Source organism: Lissotriton vulgaris, chromosome 6 (genome assembly GCF_964263255.1).
Source record: "Lissotriton vulgaris chromosome 6, aLisVul1.2, whole genome shotgun sequence".
Taxonomy (NCBI): domain Eukaryota; kingdom Metazoa; phylum Chordata; class Amphibia; order Caudata; family Salamandridae; genus Lissotriton; species Lissotriton vulgaris.
Genome location: NC_141694.1, coordinates 177,441,918 through 177,463,197, shown reverse-complemented (window position 1 = coordinate 177,463,197; position 21,280 = coordinate 177,441,918). Strand labels below are relative to the sequence as shown.

The 21,280-nt window shown below is 46.8% G+C and overlaps 1 protein-coding gene across 1 annotated transcript in view; it reads left to right on the top strand.

Moving 5' to 3' along the window:
- The window catches only part of LOC147706978 (cytochrome P450 2K1-like), a 332,152-nt gene that overhangs the window by 214,598 nt on the left and 96,274 nt on the right, over positions 1–21,280 (top strand). The window contains exon 6 of the mRNA XM_086926207.1: positions 2,287–2,428. Coding sequence (XP_086782333.1) covers positions 2,287–2,428 — 142 coding nt within the window. The remainder of the gene's footprint in view (positions 1–2,286; positions 2,429–21,280) is intronic.

Genomic DNA, 21,280 nt, shown 5'->3' with positions numbered 1-21,280 from the left:
CATTTTTTTGTTTCAAAAATCTTATTAACATTTAACATGCGCACATCAAAGAGTGGGTAGTTCTAACATTCGGTAGGCATGTCATAGGTACCTGAGAGCTACTGGGCCTAGTTCAAGACTTGGCGAGCGCCTGTACCTCACACGAACCTAGAATGCTTAGCTTGAGATCCAGGGTATAAGCAAGGCCACTGGAATTATGCGGTAGAAGAGGGACAAATTATGAGACAGAGTTGAGTAAATGATGCGGCAAGAATAGGCAAATTATGCGGCACATTTTTTTAATGGTATTGCTCCATTCTCTTTTCATTTTAAAGCTTGGTAACACTGTCTGGGCATTGATTGCACCTCATTAGGACCAGTTTAATACCGAAATATAACTATAAGCAACAGAAAAAAGACCAGGCCAGCTTTGCAAAGTGCCTTCCACTGCCCAGCACCATTTGTTAGCATTTTTTACTAACTTTGTAACCGTTTGACCCAGAACCATTTTTTTGTTTTTGGTAATATCCGCAGATGATGTTGCAGATGGTGGATTATGTGTCAAATCCATAAAACACCTAAATACAGCAGTAAGCAACTACAAGATTACCAGTCAATCTTTGCAAAGGGCCTTCCAATGCTCTGGAACACTTTGCCACATTTTAAGTAAATTGTGTTTTGTGTGAGCTAGAATCAAGTTTCTTTTGTTGGAATCTGCAGATTGTGGATTGTGTAGCAAATGCGGTAAACTCAATTATGTGGAAAATGCTGCTGCTGCAGAAACTCATAATTCCAGTTGCCCTTGCTTTAAGCAACTCAATCAATTAACAACTGGTTTCTTTTTAACTTTCTTCACTACCTCCACACCCTTCACTTTCAGGCAGAGGCACCTCAAAGTCAGCATCAACCTTTCAGGGGCAGTTTTTTGTGAAAGCTGAGTCCATGATGTGGCGGGTAGAAGGCCAGCAGGATTACATTCAGATGCAGAGCCCTAGTCCCCTTGACCCCTGGGGACTCACAGTAATGGTCTAAGAGACAGATGAAAGGAGTGAGATTCATAGATATTGTTAAAGAGAAGCTCCAGAATAGGAAGCACTGTATGGGTACTCATGTTTATGTTTACAAATGGCCAGAGACAGCTATTTCTGAGAGATACCCCAAAGAAGGGGACAATATAAGTGATTTTTAATTGTTTTTTAAAAGGTTCATTCATTAATGAAGCTGGCGCTGCTGCCAGGATTGTAAGTGGCCACTACTGATTATCATTAAGGATGCAGATGCAGCAGGACTGGAGCACAAGGGTTTGGAGGCCCACTGTATCACACTTATGACTGTCTGCCTTTAAAAAATGGGCATGGTAGCTTATTTTCCTTTCTAGCATTAGGACCGAGGTGATGGTCTGTCATGGTGGGGAAGAGGTAAAAGATGCAGAGGAGTAGCCTGCTACTCAGGACTACAGTTCTCATTAGTGCAGCAGGTGTAGTTTGCTTTAGGGTCCAAGGGTGTGAGAGGCTCACACCTCCCCAATTATGGGCATATGTATGTTTTAGGTAATGCATGTTTTTTTTGTTTGATGCATTAGCTGTTTTATAAGTCTCATATTTAGTGCAGTTTATAAGCTATAGAAAAAGTACTCCGAACATCAACTCATAAGACCTACCATTGCATGCAACTATCTCTCTCCTTCTCCGCCAATCCTTGCCATAACATTTTAGAGGGGGGCCCGACCTCAATGATTTTCCTTAGGGGGGCTACGAGCAAAAAAGTTTGAAGACCTCTGCTCTAGTGGATGACACAATAACTGCTGCAGTTCACATGAGACATTCAACTATCCATGCCTGCAACTTTCTGGCACGATAAACTGTAGTCTTACTGTAAATTGTAAAACGTCAATTGGGATTAGCCAATTTTCCTTCATTTTAGAGCTCAGAGAACATGCAGTGGTACCTTGATAGAAGTTAAAAAAAATCTGCTATAGTAGCCAGTAGAAAAAGGAGTGGGCATGCAGAAAGGGGCACTTTCTCACAGTAAGGAAATCCGGAAAAAAATTCAGGTGTTGCTTTTGGGGGTCTGTGGATATAAGAGCAAAGTCTGAAGATAGTGATGTGAGCAATAACAACTTCTAGTAGCCCCTAGTAATGCAAAAGACCAGAGAAAATAGAACTGGTTTCAGTGAAGAACGTGGTTACCATTTGCAGTTGTAACCTAATAAAAAGCTTAACCATTTTTGAATTCAGTAACATATTTTGAACTTTGTTCTGGTGCGTTTGTCTTCACTAATTAGATCTTTTGCTTTTTTCCCCACAGGAAAAGACTAATCCAAACTCATATTTCCATGATTTGAACTTAGTAAGTGTTGTGACCTCCTTGTTAACAGCAGGAACAGACACCACATCCTCCACTCTCCGTTGGGGTTTCCTGTTTATGATTAAATACCCGGATATTCAAAGTAAGCAAGCATTTTTATTACATTATAACTTGTTTTGTGAGTATAGAATCTATTTCTTTTAATTAAACATTTTTTTTTCCACCATGTATTGGCTCTGAAATAGACTTTAGATTCTAAAGGACTCATTTGAAGTTTGTCAGAGATGGGAACCTTCACATATTGGCAGTGCAACTACCTAGCCAAGTTCCAAACCCTCCCACCACATACACAGCTAGAGGAATTGCAGGGATCCTGGTGGTGGAGTATCATTTGGATTTGTCACTGGAAGTACTTTCTTTGGCAACCCACCAGTCACTTTGCCACCATGCCATACTGATAGGAAACCTTCTCTATTTAGGGCTGAGAGCCCATCATTAGATATCCTTGCCGGGTACCGTTAGACGAGGGTTGATGGTTCAAGGCAAGGAAATCAAAAAATATCCATGCAGGGAGAAAACTCCAAGCACATTAGGGCTAAGTGTATTTTACTGAGTGATTTGAAGTGACTCCTTCAATCATGAGTGTGCCTTTAACAAATCCAGATAGAAACCTTATTTTGGATCATGATTTGTTGTGTAGGGATATTGCACTTTTCGGTGCATTTGGAACCTCTACCAGAAATAGATCTAGTTTTTTAGGACCACAACAAATACGCTTTATTTCATTGTCTTCCTGAATTTGGAGTACTCTGTATCATAATCAGTGCAATGATTATGTATACCAGAGGTCATAGTACATTTTTGCCACAGCCTCCTTCCATAAAAAAGAGCTAAATTTTTAGCTCTCAATATCAATTCAGTCTTAGTTGCCCCTAGCTGGAGGCCCACAAGACAATCACCTTACTATGAATTACATACTCCCTGGCACTATTTTGAAAGATGCAACTTCAGGACTGAATCTATGTGTTAGAAATGGGATTAATGGTTGGCTATGGCTTGTGCCTAAGCCAGGCAGAAACACCACTCTATTCTGGGCACGGGGGTTACACACTGAAGATAACCCCCTTGGTAGCTTGGCATGAGCAGTTAGGCTTATCCCAGAGGCAATGTCTAAAGCGTTTGCGCAACACACACACACACACAGTGGCAACACACTAGGCACACCATAAAAGAAACTCCACAAAAGGTATATCAAAGATAGCCTTTGTATTATCAAAAACACATTAGAATCATAATCAGACATATACACTGTGCCAACTTGCCCTAGGACAATATTCACAGGGGATTATATACACCTGACAAGGCCAATGGGGCCACTGTCAGACCTTTAGAAAGCACAAGTAGCAATTGTAAAACACAACCAGTAACTACTGGTACAATACTGGACTTAGCATTATATCTAACAACATTAACACATTATGTCTGCAACACTTTTGGCATAAAACACATTATACACCAAACATATTAGGCATGACCACATTATGCATAAACCTCATAGCATAAACACATTATGCAATCTAAGTAGGCACAACATTAGGCAATCGGCATCATAAGCATGGAAATATTATGCAATAGCTCACAAGCATAAACCCATTATGCAGCTATGTAGAGCCTTGCGCTTACCAATTTCACCCAACAAAAGAAACTGACCCCAGGCCAACTGGCCTTTCACTGGGTCCCAAGGCCCTTTTCCCACATGCCAGGGCTTACTCCAGTGCTTTCCAATTAGTCCTCTGGCTGCCAGGCAGCAGTAAAGATGGGCAACATGCACTGGGGTGCGTGGTGCTTCTCACCCCTTCCTTAGAAGGTAAAGATATGCCCCCTTGTTGTAGCTGCCCTATAGCAGGCGGTACAGCTGTGCAAAATTTGCCCTGGCATAACTCTGCCTCCTGAGCCCTAACTGAAACTCCTAAACAAAATTGCCCCGACATTGCACCTGCCCACTTCTGCGGTGCAGCAGTGACCAGCAATAAAGCGCCAGCACCCACTGTGCCTCGGGAGCACTGACACAGCTCAGCTCTCAGCCCTACATGGGCACTGACAAGGTGCAAATTGGAGCCCCACTCCGGGACTCTGACATACAAAATTATCCCCTTGGTGCAGCTGCCCGCAATGGCGGTGCAGCTGTGCAGAACAACACTGGCGCTCAGGGTTCACCAGGCACCTCCTTGTGCCATCTATTGGCACCAACAAGCATCCGCCCCACTCACCAGGCTCTTCTGGGACTCTCTGGTCTTCTCTGGTGCCGCTCCCAGCACCTGCCATGCATCAAAGATCCCCCGCTTACTGAGGCGCCTTTCTTTGTTAGTGGGAAGGTACCAAAAATGCACCTCGGCTGGTCTCGCTCCCGGGGCCTCTCCTCTCTTCTCCAATCAGGCCGGGCAGCATGCAGGGCTCTCTCCACAAAAGAGGAGCCCCGTCTCACATCAGGCGTCGTGTTGCCTGACTTCCTCTGCGCAGTTCTTTCCCCTTGGCCACGCCCTGGGTCAGACACTCCTCACCTGGCTTCCAGTTTGCCCTGACATCTGCATCTCGGCAGCTCCTTTCTCCGGGCTCAGAAATGCGGGGTGAGCTCCCACCTAAAAAGTTAACACTAATGTGGGGTGAGCTCCCGCTAAGAGGGGCACACAATGCAGGGTGAGCTCCAGCCTTTTTGGATGCACAAACGTGGGGTAGCTTCCTGCCTACAAGAGCACAAAACAGCGGGGTGAGCTCCTGCTTTCCTTTTTCACTCCAGGCTGCAATAAACGGCAGGGTGGGCTACCAGTTCCCACGCATCTAGGTTTCCCTCTAAAGAAGTCGCAGCTCAGCGCTGCAGAGCCTACACGCTCCTTTTCCTTGGCCAATGCGGCTGTACAGAACTTCAGAGGGGCAAAGCTGGGCACAGGCTGGCCAGCCTCGAAAGGCCCTCCACCAAGGAGGCTGTCCCTTGTGGCGGTTCCTCCTAGGGCCCAGCAGAAGCAAGCCCCAAGTACAAAGAAATGCAAAAACAACAAATGATGAGCAGAATGCAGAACAATGTCATACATTCACACCAGTACAGAGATCTGGGCCTAAATCCATCTTTTTTTGCTCAGTGTGCCATTCCAGTTTGGACCCAGCCATATGCAAATCAGTCTTGACTCTGCACCCAATGGGAACAGTCCAGGCCGAACTGCCAGGCCAGTTCCTCCCTGGACTGGAAACAAGCATCCTAGGACCAGTTTTGGGCTTTCAGCCCTCATGAGCCAGGCTAGCTAGACTCCACTGGCATGGAGAGCACGGCAACCACGTCTTGGCATACCCTTCTCACTCGGGTGACAAATGCAAAACAACAATTGATGGACGGAATGCAGAACAATGTCGTACATTCACCCCAGTAGACAGATCTGGCCCTAAATCCATCGTTTTCAGCTCACCATGCCATTCTAGTTTGGACCCAGCCATATGCAAATCAGTCTTGACCCAACGCCCAATGGGAACCGTCCAGCCCGAACTGCCAGGCCAGGTCCTCTCTGCACTGGAAACAAGCATCCTAGGACCAGTTTCGGGATTTCAGTCCTCATTTGCAAGGATAGCTTTACTCCAGTGGCATGGAGTGCAGAGGACCCATGTCTGGGTATACCCATCCCACCCAGGGTGACAAATACAAAAAACAACAATTGATGGACAGAATGCAAAACAATGTCATACATTCACCCCAGTACAGAGATCTGGGCCTAAATCCATCGTCTTTTTGCTCACCATGCCATTCCAGTTTGGACCAAGCCACATGAAAATCAGTCTAGACCCTGCGCCCAATGGGAACAGTCCAGCCCGAACTGCCAGGCCAGATTCTCCCTGGACTGGAAACACGCATCCTAGCACTGGTTTCGGGCTTTTAGCCCTTATCAGCCAGGATAGCTTGACACCAGTGGCATGGAGAGCACGGGACTCACGTCTGGGCATGCCCGTCCCACTCGGTGTGACAAATGCAAACAACAATTGATGGACAGAATGCGGAACAATGTCATACATTCACCCCAGTACAGAGATCCGGGCCTAAATCCATCATTTTTTTGCTCACCATGACATTCCTGTTTGGACCCACCCATATGCAAATCAGTCTTGACCCGGCCCCCAAAGGCAACAGTCCAGCCCGAACTGCCAGGCCAGGTCCTCCCTGGACAGGTTACAAGCATCCTAGGAGCAGTTTCAGGCTTTCAGCCCTCATCAGCTAGGATAGCTTGACTCCAGTGTCATGGAGAGCACGGGACCCATGTCTGGGTATACCCATCCCACTCAGGGTGACAAATACAAAAAAACAACAATTGATGGACAGAATGCAAAACAATGTCATACATTCATCCCAGTCCAGAGATCTGGGCCTAAATCCATCGTCTTTTTGCTCACCATGCCATTCCAGTTTGGACCAAGCCATATGAAAATCAGTCTAGACCCTGCGCCCAATGGGAACAGTCCAGCCCGAACTGCCAGGCTAGATTCTCCCTGGACTGGAAACAAGCATCCTAGCACTGGTTTCAGGCTTTCAGCCCTTATCAGCCAGGATAGCTTGACACCAGTGGCATGGAGAGCACGGGACTCACGTCTGGGCATGCCCGTCCCACTCGGTGTGACAAATGCAAAAACAACAATTGATGGACAGATTGCGGAACAATGTCATACATTCACCCCAGTACAGAGATCCGGTCCTAAATCCATCATTTTTTTGCGCACCATTCATTCCTGTTTGGACCCACCCATATGCAAATCAGTCTTGACCCGGCGCCCAAAGACAACAATCCAGCCCGAACTGCCAGGCCAGGTCCTCCCTGGACACGTAACAAGCATCCTAGGACCAGTTTCGGGCTTTCAGCCCTCATCAGCTAGGATAGTTTGACTCCAGTGTCATCGAGAGCACGGGACCCATGTCTGGGCATACCCGTCCCCCTCGGGGTCTTCCCATGAGGCATAGGGTCAAGACTGATTTGCATATGGCCAGGTCTAACCTGGGGTGTCATGGTGAGCAAAAGAAAGATGGATTTAACACAGGTCTCTTGACTGGGGGAAAATATCTTGATTTGTTCTGCATTGGATCCATCAATTGTGTTTTTTTCTTCTAAGTACAAGGAAAGCACAACACTTTCATGGGGTCACAGCCCCAATATTTATACACTATTTGCTTTGTCTGTCCTGGCACAGGGCTTGGGGGAAACAGCCTGAACTGGTTCTTGGGAGTTTTGGAGCACTTTGTTGACAAGGCTCTTCTTCCTTTTGTCAGGTAGGGGCTCGGTGATAAGACACACCACAGGTGGGCGGAACCAGCATTCACCCAGGCAGGCACATCCCTACTCAGGGTGAGGTGACTACTCCTCCCACTACTCCAAATGCAGATCCCTTATTCAGCCTAGCGCTGACTCACGCTGCACTCCCTGGAGCCACACACACCTCACCAACCCCTGTCATTCCAAAGCCAGACATGCAATCCACATCAGGCAGGCAGACACATAGCACACAGAAATGCCAACTTCTAGAAGTGGCGTTTCTAAAATAGTGATAATAAATAGGGGTGGGCGGAAGTCGCGTATGAACTTTCGCGGAGAGTCATGGAAATTGAACCAATTTCTGTGCCTCTTCGCAAATTTCCGTTACGTGACGGCCACCCGCCCACCTCCCGCCCACAATATTAAACAGTTTAAAAGCCTAAAATAAGTTTCAAAACACTTACCTTATCGCGGGGGCATCTTCCTGCTCAATTGCGCCTTCTTCTTGAAGCTGCGCATGTGCAGGAGCTTGCGCATGCGCATTTGAGGAATGCGCAAGCGCAGGCTCCCGCGCATGCGCAGTCTCAAGAAGAATGATTCGGAAAAAGGGGGTGGTGATGAACAGAGTGTCTCTTACCCAGTCCAAAGATCAGGGCTTGATCCATCACCGTTTTTTAGCTCACTGCACCATCCCAGCTCAGAACTTGGCTATATGCAAACCATCAAGATTCAAGCAAACCGGGCCGAAGACGGCTGTAATGCCAGAAACCGGTCCCCGGGAGCTTGTTTCCTTCCCAGTGTAAGAATTGGCTTTTGTAGTTTGGTTTGCCCTGTTCCCATCATGCACTGGGACAGGAACAGACTAATTTGCATACAGCCAGGTTCTGAAACTGGGATGGTGCAGTGAGCTAAAAAACGGTGTTGGATCTAGCCAGGATCTCTTGACTGGGTGAGAGCTTTCTGCTTAATTCAGAGACTCTGTCCCTCACCACCCCTTGTTGTAAATGTCTCAAGAAGAAGGCACAATTGAGCAGGAAGATGCCCCAACGATGAGGTAAGTGTTTTAAAGCTTATTTTAGGCTTTTAAACTGTTTATTATTGCGGGCAGAAGGCAGGCGGGAGGGGGGCGGACAGCCGCGGGCGTTGGGCGTGCAGCGGGTGTGCGGCGGGCGGCCAACTTCCATTCCGCCTCCGAGTGCGCAGAAATTTGCCCCTTTTTTCCGCCTTCTTTGCAGAACATGGAAAGGGCAAATATCCTCACATTCCGTGGACGGAACAGAAATGTCCGCCCACCCTAATAAATCTGTGCACATCATTGCGCAACATTTATTATTACTATTCCAACCATACCAAACTTGACAACGCTGCACCTCTCATACCAGGAATTACCACTGAGCCACTTATCAGGGAATCCCCAATGCATCCCTATGGGAGAGCAACCCCACAGCAGTGGGAAACCAAAATGACTGTTTGTCACTACCAGTACATGGCACACACTAAAGGTACACGTCCTACCTTTTATCTACAATGCACACTGCCCATAGGGCTAGCTAGGGCCTACCCTAGGGGTGACTGACATGCAGCAAAGTGGGGGGTCAAAGACGTGGCACACACTTTAGGTGCCATGTCACAGAGGTAGTAACACTGCGCGCACAAGCCCTACAATGGCAGAGGCCTGGGATAGGTTTGAAAGGCTACTTTGGTGGGTGGCGCAATCAGTGCTGCAAGCCCACCAGTAATATTTAATTTACTGGCCCTGGGTATCTGAGATACCACTTTACAAGGGACGGACTGGTAAATTAAATGTTCCAAACAGGTGTAGATCTACATTACCACATTTATCACAGAGAACACACACACTTTACTCCGTAAAGCAGTGCTAAAGTGCCCAGAGTCCTAAAACTACCAACACCATGCAAGAAAAAAGGCTAGGAGAAAGGCAAGAAGTTTAGGGATGACCCTGCACTAAGGGCCAAGTCCAACATACAGTGAAAAACTGCTTTAGGAGTTATTCACTGCCAGGACAAGTAAGCACACATGTTCTACATTTTAAAGACAATGTACCCTGCCCTTTGAGCCTTTAAGACATGCACTACATTGTCATCTCACAGAAGGAACCTTGATACTGGAGTATTCATCGCTCGAGAAATGACTCCTCCTAGGTCCTATGATTGTTAAGGAAATATCCCTCCTATACTGGAAGCTAGTTAATAATTCTCCAGATTATATGGGGCTCTGAGGGAAGCCTGGGAATCTTATGTTGGTTTCCTCGAGGAGGATGACTGGGTGGAAGCCTTACAGGGCCCAAAGGAAATTACTATCATGGCACGCTTCCGCATGGTCCAACTCCGCATTCTCCATCGATCCTACATCTCACGAATGGTCCAATTCCGTTTCGGAAATTGTACGTCTAGGGAGTGTGCGATGGGCGGTGGAGAAAAGTGAGCATTATTCCACATTTTGTGGGACTGCTCCGTAATCCAATACTACTGGGAGAGCTTACCCCGAATAATGGCTGAAGTAGTGGGAGAACCAGTATTGACGGAGCCCTGGAGGCATACTTTATGAGTAACTGGGGAGACAATGTGGCTCCAATGGGCTAAGACCTGGCTCACATTGACGGGGGGGGGCAAACGAAACATTGCCCTGCATGGGGGGGCGGGTGATGCCCCATCAGTTAAAGCTTGGTAAAAGATATGGATTGGTGTTACAGGGCAGAGCAATCAGTCTACCAAAGCAGGGGCTGCCCACGCAAATGGAAGAAGACATGGGGATTGAGGGCCGCATACAAGCCCCCTTAGACTGAAAGGTTGATTGATGCCCTGTGAGACAGTATTATCGGCAGCTGCAAAACTGTGAAAGGCGTTGTATGATTTAATATGATACACAGGGAAGAGTTGTAAACTTAAGCGACTGTATAATGTCGGTATGATGTTTATCTGAAGATTGTTACTTGTTCAATAAGAAATAATTAAAAAACTAATCCATGAATGGGTTACATTTATCCTCTATACATTTTCCAAATAGGGGTGGTCACAATATATGCTCACTTCACCAGTCTGTGGGTATGCGGATTCCAGTAAAGTTAAACACAATATATTTGTGGCTGAGCATTTATTTTAATACAACTACAAGTAGAATTTGTAGGAGTGGTTCCAATTGTTTATTTGGAAGCTCAAATGTCTTTGACTTTATAAATAAAGTGGATTAGACAAAGTTTCATAATTTCTATTACTCCCTGTCAGACTTGCCCAATAAACCTATAGCATTCGTTAGAGAAAAAAACGCTCTCTCTTTGTATAAGAATGTGACACGTTTTCTCATGTGCAGCAGTGTCCAAGGGCTGTGGAACTTACACGGTCTGGGAAAGCCAGCTTCCCAAATTCTCCCAGGCACAATGAGATATGCTGGGTTTTTTTGTTTTGTTTTGCCTGCTGTGTTTAAAGACTCGAAGAGCTAAGAAACTTGACATGCTGGTAATTGTAGAGTCAGGTTTGGCAGACAAAGCAGTGAGTGTTTCTGGGCATTGCTTCATAAAGCTTAGAGATGCTATCTTAAAGTTGTTATTTACAACAAGGGGTGGTGAGGGACAGAGTCTCTGAATTAAACAGAATACTCTCACCCAGTCAAGAGATCAGGGCTAGATCCAACACCGTTTTTTAGCTCACTGCACCATCCCAGTTTCAGAACCTGGCTGTATGCAAATTAGTCTGTTCCTGTCCCAGTGCATGATGGGAACAGGGCAAACCAAACTACAAAAGCCAATTCTTACACTGGGAAGGAAACAAGCTACCGGGGACCGTTTTCTGGCATTACAGCCGTCTTCGGCCCGGTTTGCTTGAATCCTGATGGTTTGCATATAGCCAAGTTCTGAGCTGGGATGGTGCAGTGAGCTAAAAAACGGTGATGGATCAAGCCCTGATCTTTGGACTGGGTAAGAGTGGTCTGCTCAATTCAGACACTCTGTTCATCACCACCCCCTTTTGTAAATCGATTTTGGCCACTATAGGTGTGGCAGGGTATACTCAGACATGAGTCCCTTTCTCACTGCTCCATCAGGATTCAAGCAAGCCGGGCCGAAGAGGCTGAAATGCCAGAAACCGGTCCCCGGTAGCTTGTCTCCTTTCTGGTAGAGAATTGGCTTGGTAGTTTAGTCTGCCCTGTTCCCATGATGCACTGGGCCAGGGACAGACTGATTTGCATATAGCCAGGTTCTGAGCTGGGATGGGGCAGTGAGATAAATAACGGTGATGGATCAAGCCCTGATCTTTGGACTGGGTAAGAGTGGTCTGCTCAATTCAGACACTCTGTTCATCACCACCCCCTTTTGTAAATCGATTTTGGCCACTATAGGTGTGGCAGGGTATACTCAGACATGAGTCCCTTTCTCACTGCTCCATCAGGATTCAAGCAAGCCGGGCCGAAGAGGCTGAAATGCCAGAAACCGGTCCCCGGTAGCTTGTCTCCTTTCTGGTAGAGAATTGGCTTGGTAGTTTAGTCTGCCCTGTTCCCATGATGCACTGGGCCAGGGACAGACTGATTTGCATATAGCCAGGTTCTGAGCTGGGATGGGGCAGTGAGATAAATAACGGTGATGGATCAAGCCCTGATCTTTGGACTGGGTAAGAGTGGTCTGCTCAATTCAGACACTCTGTTCATCACCACCCCCTTTTGTAAATCGATTTTGGCCACTATAGGTGTGGCAGGGTATACTCAGACATGAGTCCCTTTCTCACTGCTCCATCAGGATTCAAGCAAGCCGGGCCGAAGAGGCTGAAATGCCAGAAACCGGTCCCCGGTAGCTTGTCTCCTTTCTGGTAGAGAATTGGCTTGGTAGTTTAGTCTGCCCTGTTCCCATGATGCACTGGGCCAGGGACAGACTGATTTGCATATAGCCAGGTTCTGAGCTGGGATGGGGCAGTGAGATAAATAACGGTGATGGATCAAGCCCTGATCTTTGGACTGGGTAAGAGTGGTCTGCTCAATTCAGACACTCTGTTCATCACCACCCCCTTTTGTAAATCGATTTTGGCCACTATAGGTGTGGCAGGGTATACTCAGACATGAGTCCCTTTCTCACTGCTCCATCAGGATTCAAGCAAGCCGGGCCGAAGAGGCTGAAATGCCAGAAACTGGTCCCCGGTAGCTTGTCTCCTTTCTGGTAGAGAATTGGCTTGGTAGTTTAGTCTACCCTGTTCCCATGATGCACTGGGCCAGGGACAGACTGATTTGCATATAGCCAGGTTCTGAGCTGGGATGGGGCAGTGAGATAAATAACGGTGATGGATCAAGCCCTGATCTTTGGACTGGGTAAGAGTGGTCTGCTCAATTCAGACACTCTGTTCATCACCACCCCCTTTTGTAAATCGATTTTGGCCACTATAGGTGTGGCAGGGTATACTCAGACATGAGTCCCTTTCTCACTGCTCCATCAGGATTCAAGCAAGCCGGGCCGAAGAGGCTGAAATGCCAGAAACCGGTCCCCGGTAGCTTGTCTCCTTTCTGGTAGAGAATTGGCTTGGTAGTTTAGTCTGCCCTGTTCCCATGATGCACTGGGCCAGGGACAGACTGATTTGCATATAGCCAGGTTCTGAGCTGGGATGGGGCAGTGAGATAAATAACGGTGATGGATCAAGCCCTGATCTTTGGACTGGGTAAGAGTGGTCTGCTCAATTCAGACACTCTGTTCATCACCACCCCCTTTTGTAAATCGATTTTGGCCACTATAGGTGTGGCAGGGTATACTCAGACATGAGTCCCTTTCTCACTGCTCCATCAGGATTCAAGCAAGCCGGGCCGAAGAGGCTGAAATGCCAGAAACCGGTCCCCGGTAGCTTGTCTCCTTTCTGGTAGAGAATTGGCTTGGTAGTTTAGTCTGCCCTGTTCCCATGATGCACTGGGCCAGGGACAGACTGTTTTGCATATAGCCAGGTTCTGAGCTGGGATGGGGCAGTGGGATAAATAACGGTGATGGATCAAGCCCTGATCTTTGGACTGGGTAAGAGTGGTCTGCTCAATTCAGACACTCTGTTCATCACCACCCCCTTTTGTAAATCGATTTTGGCCACTATAGGTGTGGCAGGGTATACTCAGACACGAGTCCCTTTCTCACTGCTCCATCAGGATTCAAGCAAGCCGGGCCGAAGAGGCTGAAATGCCAGAAACCGGTCCCCGGTAGCTTGTCTCCTTTCTGGTAGAGAATTGGCTTGGTAGTTTAGTCTGCCCTGTTCCCATGATGCACTGGGCCAGGGACAGACTGATTTGCATATAGCCAGGTTCTGAGCTGGGATGGGGCAGTGAGATAAATAACGGTGATGGATCAAGCCCTGATCTTTGGACTGGGTAAGAGTGGTCTGCTCAATTCAGACACTCTGTTCATCACCACCCCCTTTTGTAAATCGATTTTGGCCACTATAGGTGTGGCAGGGTATACTCAGACATGAGTCCCTTTCTCACTGCTCCATCAGGATTCAAGCAAGCCGGGCCGAAGAGGCTGAAATGCCAGAAACCGGTCCCCGGTAGCTTGTCTCCTTTCTGGTAGAGAATTGGCTTGGTAGTTTAGTCTGCCCTGTTCCCATGATGCACTGGGCCAGGGACAGACTGATTTGCATATAGCCAGGTTCTGAGCTGGGATGGGGCAGTGAGATAAATAACGGTGATGGATCAAGCCCTGATCTTTGGACTGGGTAAGAGTGGTCTGCTCAATTCAGACACTCTGTTCATCACCACCCCCTTTTGTAAATCGATTTTGGCCACTATAGGTGTGGCAGGGTATACTCAGACATGAGTCCCTTTCTCACTGCTCCATCAGGATTCAAGCAAGCCGGGCCGAAGAGGCTGAAATGCCAGAAACCGGTCCCCGGTAGCTTGTCTCCTTTCTGGTAGAGAATTGGCTTGGTAGTTTAGTCTGCCCTGTTCCCATGATGCACTGGGCCAGGGACAGACTGATTTGCATATAGCCAGGTTCTGAGCTGGGATGGGGCAGTGAGATAAATAACGGTGATGGATCAAGCCCTGATCTTTGGACTGGGTAAGAGTGGTCTGCTCAATTCAGACACTCTGTTCATCACCACCCCCTTTTGTAAATCGATTTTGGCCACTATAGGTGTGGCAGGGTATACTCAGACATGAGTCCCTTTCTCACTGCTCCATCAGGATTCAAGCAAGCCGGGCCGAAGAGGCTGAAATGCCAGAAACCGGTCCCCGGTAGCTTGTCTCCTTTCTGGTAGAGAATTGGCTTGGTAGTTTAGTCTGCCCTGTTCCCATGATGCACTGGGCCAGGGACAGACTGATTTGCATATAGCCAGGTTCTGAGCTGGGATGGGGCAGTGAGATAAATAACGGTGATGGATCAAGCCCTGATCTTTGGACTGGGTAAGAGTGGTCTGCTCAATTCAGACACTCTGTTCATCACCACCCCCTTTTGTAAATCGATTTTGGCCACTATAGGTGTGGCAGGGTATACTCAGACATGAGTCCCTTTCTCACTGCTCCATCAGGATTCAAGCAAGCCGGGCCGAAGAGGCTGAAATGCCAGAAACCGGTCCCCGGTAGCTTGTCTCCTTTCTGGTAGAGAATTGGCTTGGTAGTTTAGTCTGCCCTGTTCCCATGATGCACTGGGCCAGGGACAGACTGATTTGCATATAGCCAGGTTCTGAGCTGGGATGGGGCAGTGAGATAAATAACGGTGATGGATCAAGCCCTGATCTTTGGACTGGGTAAGAGTGGTCTGCTCAATTCAGACACTCTGTTCATCACCACCCCCTTTTGTAAATCGATTTTGGCCACTATAGGTGTGGCAGGGTATACTCAGACATGAGTCCCTTTCTCACTGCTCCATCAGGATTCAAGCAAGCCGGGCCGAAGAGGCTGAAATGCCAGAAACCGGTCCCCGGTAGCTTGTCTCCTTTCTGGTAGAGAATTGGCTTGGTAGTTTAGTCTGCCCTGTTCCCATGATGCACTGGGCCAGGGACAGACTGATTTGCATATAGCCAGGTTCTGAGCTGGGATGGGGCAGTGAGATAAATAACGGTGATGGATCAAGCCCTGATCTTTGGACTGGGTAAGAGTGGTCTGCTCAATTCAGACACTCTGTTCATCACCAACCCCCTTTTGTAAATCGATTTTGGCCACTATAGGTGTGGCAGGGTATACTCAGACATGAGTCCCTTTCTCACTGCTCCATCAGGATTCAAGCAAGCCGGGCCGAAGAGGCTGAAATGCCAGAAACCGGTCCCCGGTAGCTTGTCTCCTTTCTGGTAGAGAATTGGCTTGGTAGTTTAGTCTGCCCTGTTCCCATGATGCACTGGGCCAGGGACAGACTGATTTGCATATAGCCAGGTTCTGAGCTGGGATGGGGCAGTGAGATAAATAACGGTGATGGATCAAGCCCTGATCTTTGGACTGGGTAAGAGTGGTCTGCTCAATTCAGACACTCTGTTCATCACCACCCCCTTTTGTAAATCGATCTTAAAGTTGTTGGCTGGGTACAGGAGTAACGTCATTGCCACACTTACTATGAAATAGAAAACCACTATATGTAATCAACCTAAATAGTTCCTATATGGGTAGACACCATTATCCAGTTGAATCTAATTTCCGGGATATAAAATCATCATAGCCCTACATTTGAGATTCCAGTTACATTTGTTAAAGAAGAAGCTTTGCACCCAATGAGACAGGACTGTGTGACTTTCTGGCAAACACTTGCAACTGGTCTTGCAAGGAAGAAAAGGGAACGGGTGAGTATACACCCCAAATCCATTGATTCTGCCGACTCAAAGCAGGCAGTCTTCCTGCCACTATCGGCTTGTCGGAAAGCCTACTCATAATTGGATGCTGGTGAAACTTGTCTGTACCACCAAATGACAGATGCTTTTTTCCGAACCCTGTTGAGGTAGACTGTGGGTGGGTGGTAGTGGTGTCAGTGCTTCAGCAGCCTTCAGTACAGCAAATCAACAACATCATACTACATCGGGCAGATCGCCTAGTCTGCGGTGTTGAACCCGACACAGACGCAATGGCGGAGTGTGACCATTAAACTCGTAATCAGGTCCTTAGTCAAAACCATAAAAGAATAATGAAATAAAGGAACCCATCCAGGAAAATGGATAACCTCTGGTCCTGCATTAGGCACAAAAGATGCCTCACACCAGCGTGCATCTTTTACTGTTTGCCCAGGTCACTTGATAGCATCTGTCCCCTTTCAACTTTCAGTTTGTTTTCAAGGCTATGAGAAGATTCAAGTTGTATAAGTGAAGGATGTGGCTCTTAACCCCTTAAATGTGGCAGTTGAAAGATGGCTGATGGCTTCACTCCCTCCCCAGTGTAGGTGAGGGCAATGGGCAAGGGGTTGGAGAGGGCATTCTGATGCTTTGTTTCTGCAGCTCCGGGTGTACAGAAAGATCTTCTTAAGCATCATGGGTGTTTTTTTTATTTGTAATGACGATCAGCTCGTAGGGCATGATGATGTCTGATGAGCTCATTTTACTTTCACTGAATCGTTGCTTGGGGCATATATTCTCTCAGGAGAGATATCGTTGGAAAGGGGAGAATCTCCTGTGGCAGGTGGAGAATTACTTCCGATCTACCCCCAGGGGGAAGCTAGCCCACTAGACACCAGAGAAAGTTCTAAAAAAAAATTATAGGAGTGGGGACTACCCACCAAGGGCTTGGCTTTGCCCCACAGGCCAACTGAATGGTACAACAGTCGTTCTGCCCCATGGACAGATGTGTTAATTAATCCTAATCTGCTGACCCCAGGACGCAGAAAGGCCAATAGACGCTAGGGAAAGGTATTTACTTTTAAAGATTGGAGTGGGGCTGCCCAGCAAAGACATGCCCATGCCCCCATCCCAAGTAAAAGGGGCAACAGTCTTCCTTGGGTTAGAAAGCCCATTAGATGACAGGGATTATTTCTTTGAATAAAAGGGTGGGAGCTGCCCAGCTGTAAATGGCAATTCTCCCATCAAAAACACATGGGGCAAAAGTCCTACTCCCCCTAGGGGCAAAGGGGGGCAATTACAGTAATCTACCCTTGTAAAGCCCTCTAGACACCAGGGGCCTTATTTATGAAGGCCTTGCGTCAGTTATGCGCCGCTGGTGCGTCACTTTTTGTGACGCACCAGCGGTGTTTAAAATGCACCTCGTTGCGCCATATTTATTCTAGATAGATGCGTCACTTTTTAAACCCCTGTGCCACATTATACCTGCGTCAGGTATAAAGTATGCAGAGGGGGTGTTCCCCCGCAAAAAGCCTCGTAATAGTGACGCAGTGAAATCGATGAGATTTCACTGCGTCACTTTCAGGACGCTGTTGCGTCAAAATCTTGCGCCTGCCTCACAGCAGGCGTAAGACTGACGCAAGCCCTTTCACATGGGGCTTTCCCCATGTGAAAGGACGCATTGCTGGAGTTGTGTCACTTTTGTGACACACTCCAGCAATGCGTCACTTTTGCGCTTACAGATACGTCAGAAATACTGACGTATCTGTAACTCCTTACAACATGATGCGTCATGCATTAAATATGACGCATCAGGAATGTCGTAAGGAGTGCGCAGTGAAAAGTAACGCATCACTGTTTTCACGCAGCGATGCGTCACTTTTCATAAATGAGGCCCCAGGGATTATTCTTTTTACAAACAAAATATAGAGACTGGGGCTGCCCTCATTGGGAATGGCTGTTCCTGCACTCCAATTAAATGGGCAACAGTCTTTCTGCAGATGGGGGAAAGTAATCCTGATCTCTCTCCGTGGGGAGCAGAATGCTCACTAAACACAAGTGACTACATTGATTCAATGCTTTTGGGGGAGCACCCCCTGCATTGGCCTGTGGCCCCTCCACCCTGGGACCAAAAACACTTTCTGCCCCTCTTTGAAGGGGGAATAGGGTCTTCACCTGAATCCTCTACCCCCTTCCTGGTGGGGCAGAGGCCCAGAGAAATTTAGGGATTTCAAAATGGAACCAAAATAAAAAGGATGGGGCGGCTTTCTCTAGTATTGAGCCTTACTCCTGTTGAAATGGTGAATTTCTGCCCCCCTGTGGTAGATAGGAGGCTTGTCCTGATCCAGCGGCGCACCAATAACAGATACTCCAATACAATATATACACATGGGCGATCAATAATTTATACACTCAAATTCCCTTGGTTTGCCGCTGAGATTTGGTTGGCGATTAACCAAATTAGTTGGAACTAGTTGATGATAATAATGCACATAACCTGTCTTGCAAATTATTAATCCATCATAATGAACACAGACACCAGAAGTTTTCAAAACTTTAATCTAAAGTTTAAATGTGAACTATTCAAATGCACCATGGACACCATTAATCATAGCAAGGAAGAATCAGTCAATTCAAATATTCTCACAACTTCAATGGATTGACGTTGCTCAGAAAGTAGAGAATAGAGAAAGCAGTACATGAGGTAAATGCTCAAATTTTGGTTACCACAGATGGTGTGAAGACCAACCTCCTGGCCAAAGGGCTGGTAAGGGTCCCCTGGGAAAGATTAGGACACAACGGCTTCAGGACAGGAATTAGGAGAGGACAGTGGACTTCTGTAGAGCCGACAACTCGCCGCACCCCTCTGTGACACTCTCTTCCTCCTCGAGATTCTTCCATGATCTTCTTCTATTTATTTACTTAAGATAAGTAATTCTCTATTGAATCTTCTTCAGCATCTCACAGCTTCAGCGACTGTAATAACTCCAACAGCATCTCCTCTCTCAGCATTCTCTCAGGATCACACACTCCAACTAACTAAACTACCTTAGTCATACCTTTTGGGTTTAATGTGCCACCCCTTAAAGTTGCAATGTCGCAAAATTACAATTTCTGATTGGACAGGCAAGGGGCGCTCGGTCATCAAACCATGATGGCATCACACTTTCTTTGTTCCCTAACCCACCCCTTTAGTAATATTCATTTTATTTTATTCCCACCCGAGTTTGTTCACAATTGAAACATTTCTATCAATAATGTTCATATGACTTCAGCCACTGTGTTGCCCAGGGTTTAGCGGTCGATGGCCTTGGATGTGGTCCAATCATGGGATCATTCTTCCAGGGGAAGTAGAGGTCACACATGCACAGACGGCTTTTGCTCATTTACTCGGGTTGCAGCAAGAAGACCCAAGATACAAACTAATAAAAGGTCAAAAGAGATCATATTAATTCAAGAAACAAATTATTTCACTGTATACCCCCTACATCTACCCTATTCCCCTTTATTTATGTATTGCTTCCCTGCATTAACTTTTTAGTAAATAAAACTTTTTCTAAATAGCAAAGCAGGTGCAAGGCATGTGGGTCTCACAGACGCCATGCCATGTTAGTGCATTCTGCTCATGTGTAAGAATTTCCCTCCAAAGCTTGTTAGACGCCACATTAGGTGCAGTTGACGCATGCCCAGTAAGGTTTTTCCTGTTAGAGCCGCGCTTTTAATGCGCTATCTGTATTAATGGTTAATAAACACATAGGCAAGCTTCACTTTCTTAATTATGTAAATGTATTGTGCAAGGATTAATCACAAGACCCAATTAATAATTTCATGTTAATAAGTTATTAAGTTAAACGACTGAATTGACTTCGAGCAAGTCTTGCATGAACGAGTCCTTGCTCCCTCAGTCCCTAATTGGGAACGTTGCCACAACCTTGCCCTAAATTAGCCTGACACTAGGGATTTTTCCTTTGGAGTGAAAGATAAAGGTGCAGGTGCTGCACTGTGGAATTGGCAACACCCCGCCCCAAAAGGGACACACCAGTCTCTCCCACCATCTCCCCAGGGGCAGAAAGGAGGTGTGCCACCAATTTGCCCCTGGAGGTCAGAAAGCCCACTGTATGACAGGAATATATATTTTTCAATAACATAATCTGATTGGTCTTGTCCATCCTAACTTCAGGCGCCACCCTCACCCGCTAAACCCTCAACAGTGTTGTTGTGCCCCCGCAGAATCAAGCATCTCATCTTAACGGCAAGCAATATGGCATTTTATTACTTTGGGTGTTGGTTTTACATATGGGCCAGGAGTGTGGCTAACTCCCAATATCGTCCCACTCGCAATGGTGAACTGCTGCACTTTTTGGGTTTGGATAAACTGCCACCTAGAAAAACCTACTAGACCCATATAGTTCTGAAAACTAAACATTTGAGGGAGTCCATGTGGTGTACTTTACATGCATTCCACAACATTTTCATGCCTACAGTGCCCTGCAAACCTCACATTATGACTAAAAACACATATTTTCCTCACATTTCTGAGAGGAAAACTTCTGCAATCTGTGAGGTGCCACGGATTTCCTACTCAACAGCATTCCCCAAGTCTCTTGATAAATAATGTACCTCACTTGTGTGGGTGGGCCAAGAGACCTTGACACACATGTTTCTAAAGTGCTACGTGGAGAGATTAGCAATAGGGGTAGCTGCACAATTGAGGCCATTCGCAGCCGCCACCCATGGAAACCTACCAATCATAGATATTTTTGTAATCTAGACAACAAGGGGATTCCACTGGTAGTATGCAATGAGTGAATCCCACAATGTTTGGTTACCCACAAGACCGTAAAAACCTAAAGATTTGCCTGAAATGCCCTTTTCTTACTTTTCTGTGATGGTAATGTTTAGAATCAGTACAAATCCCAGAAGTTCTTACAATCCAGTATTGCCCCTCTGTGCCAATAAAATGCTGTGTCACGTGTGTGGTTGGGGTTA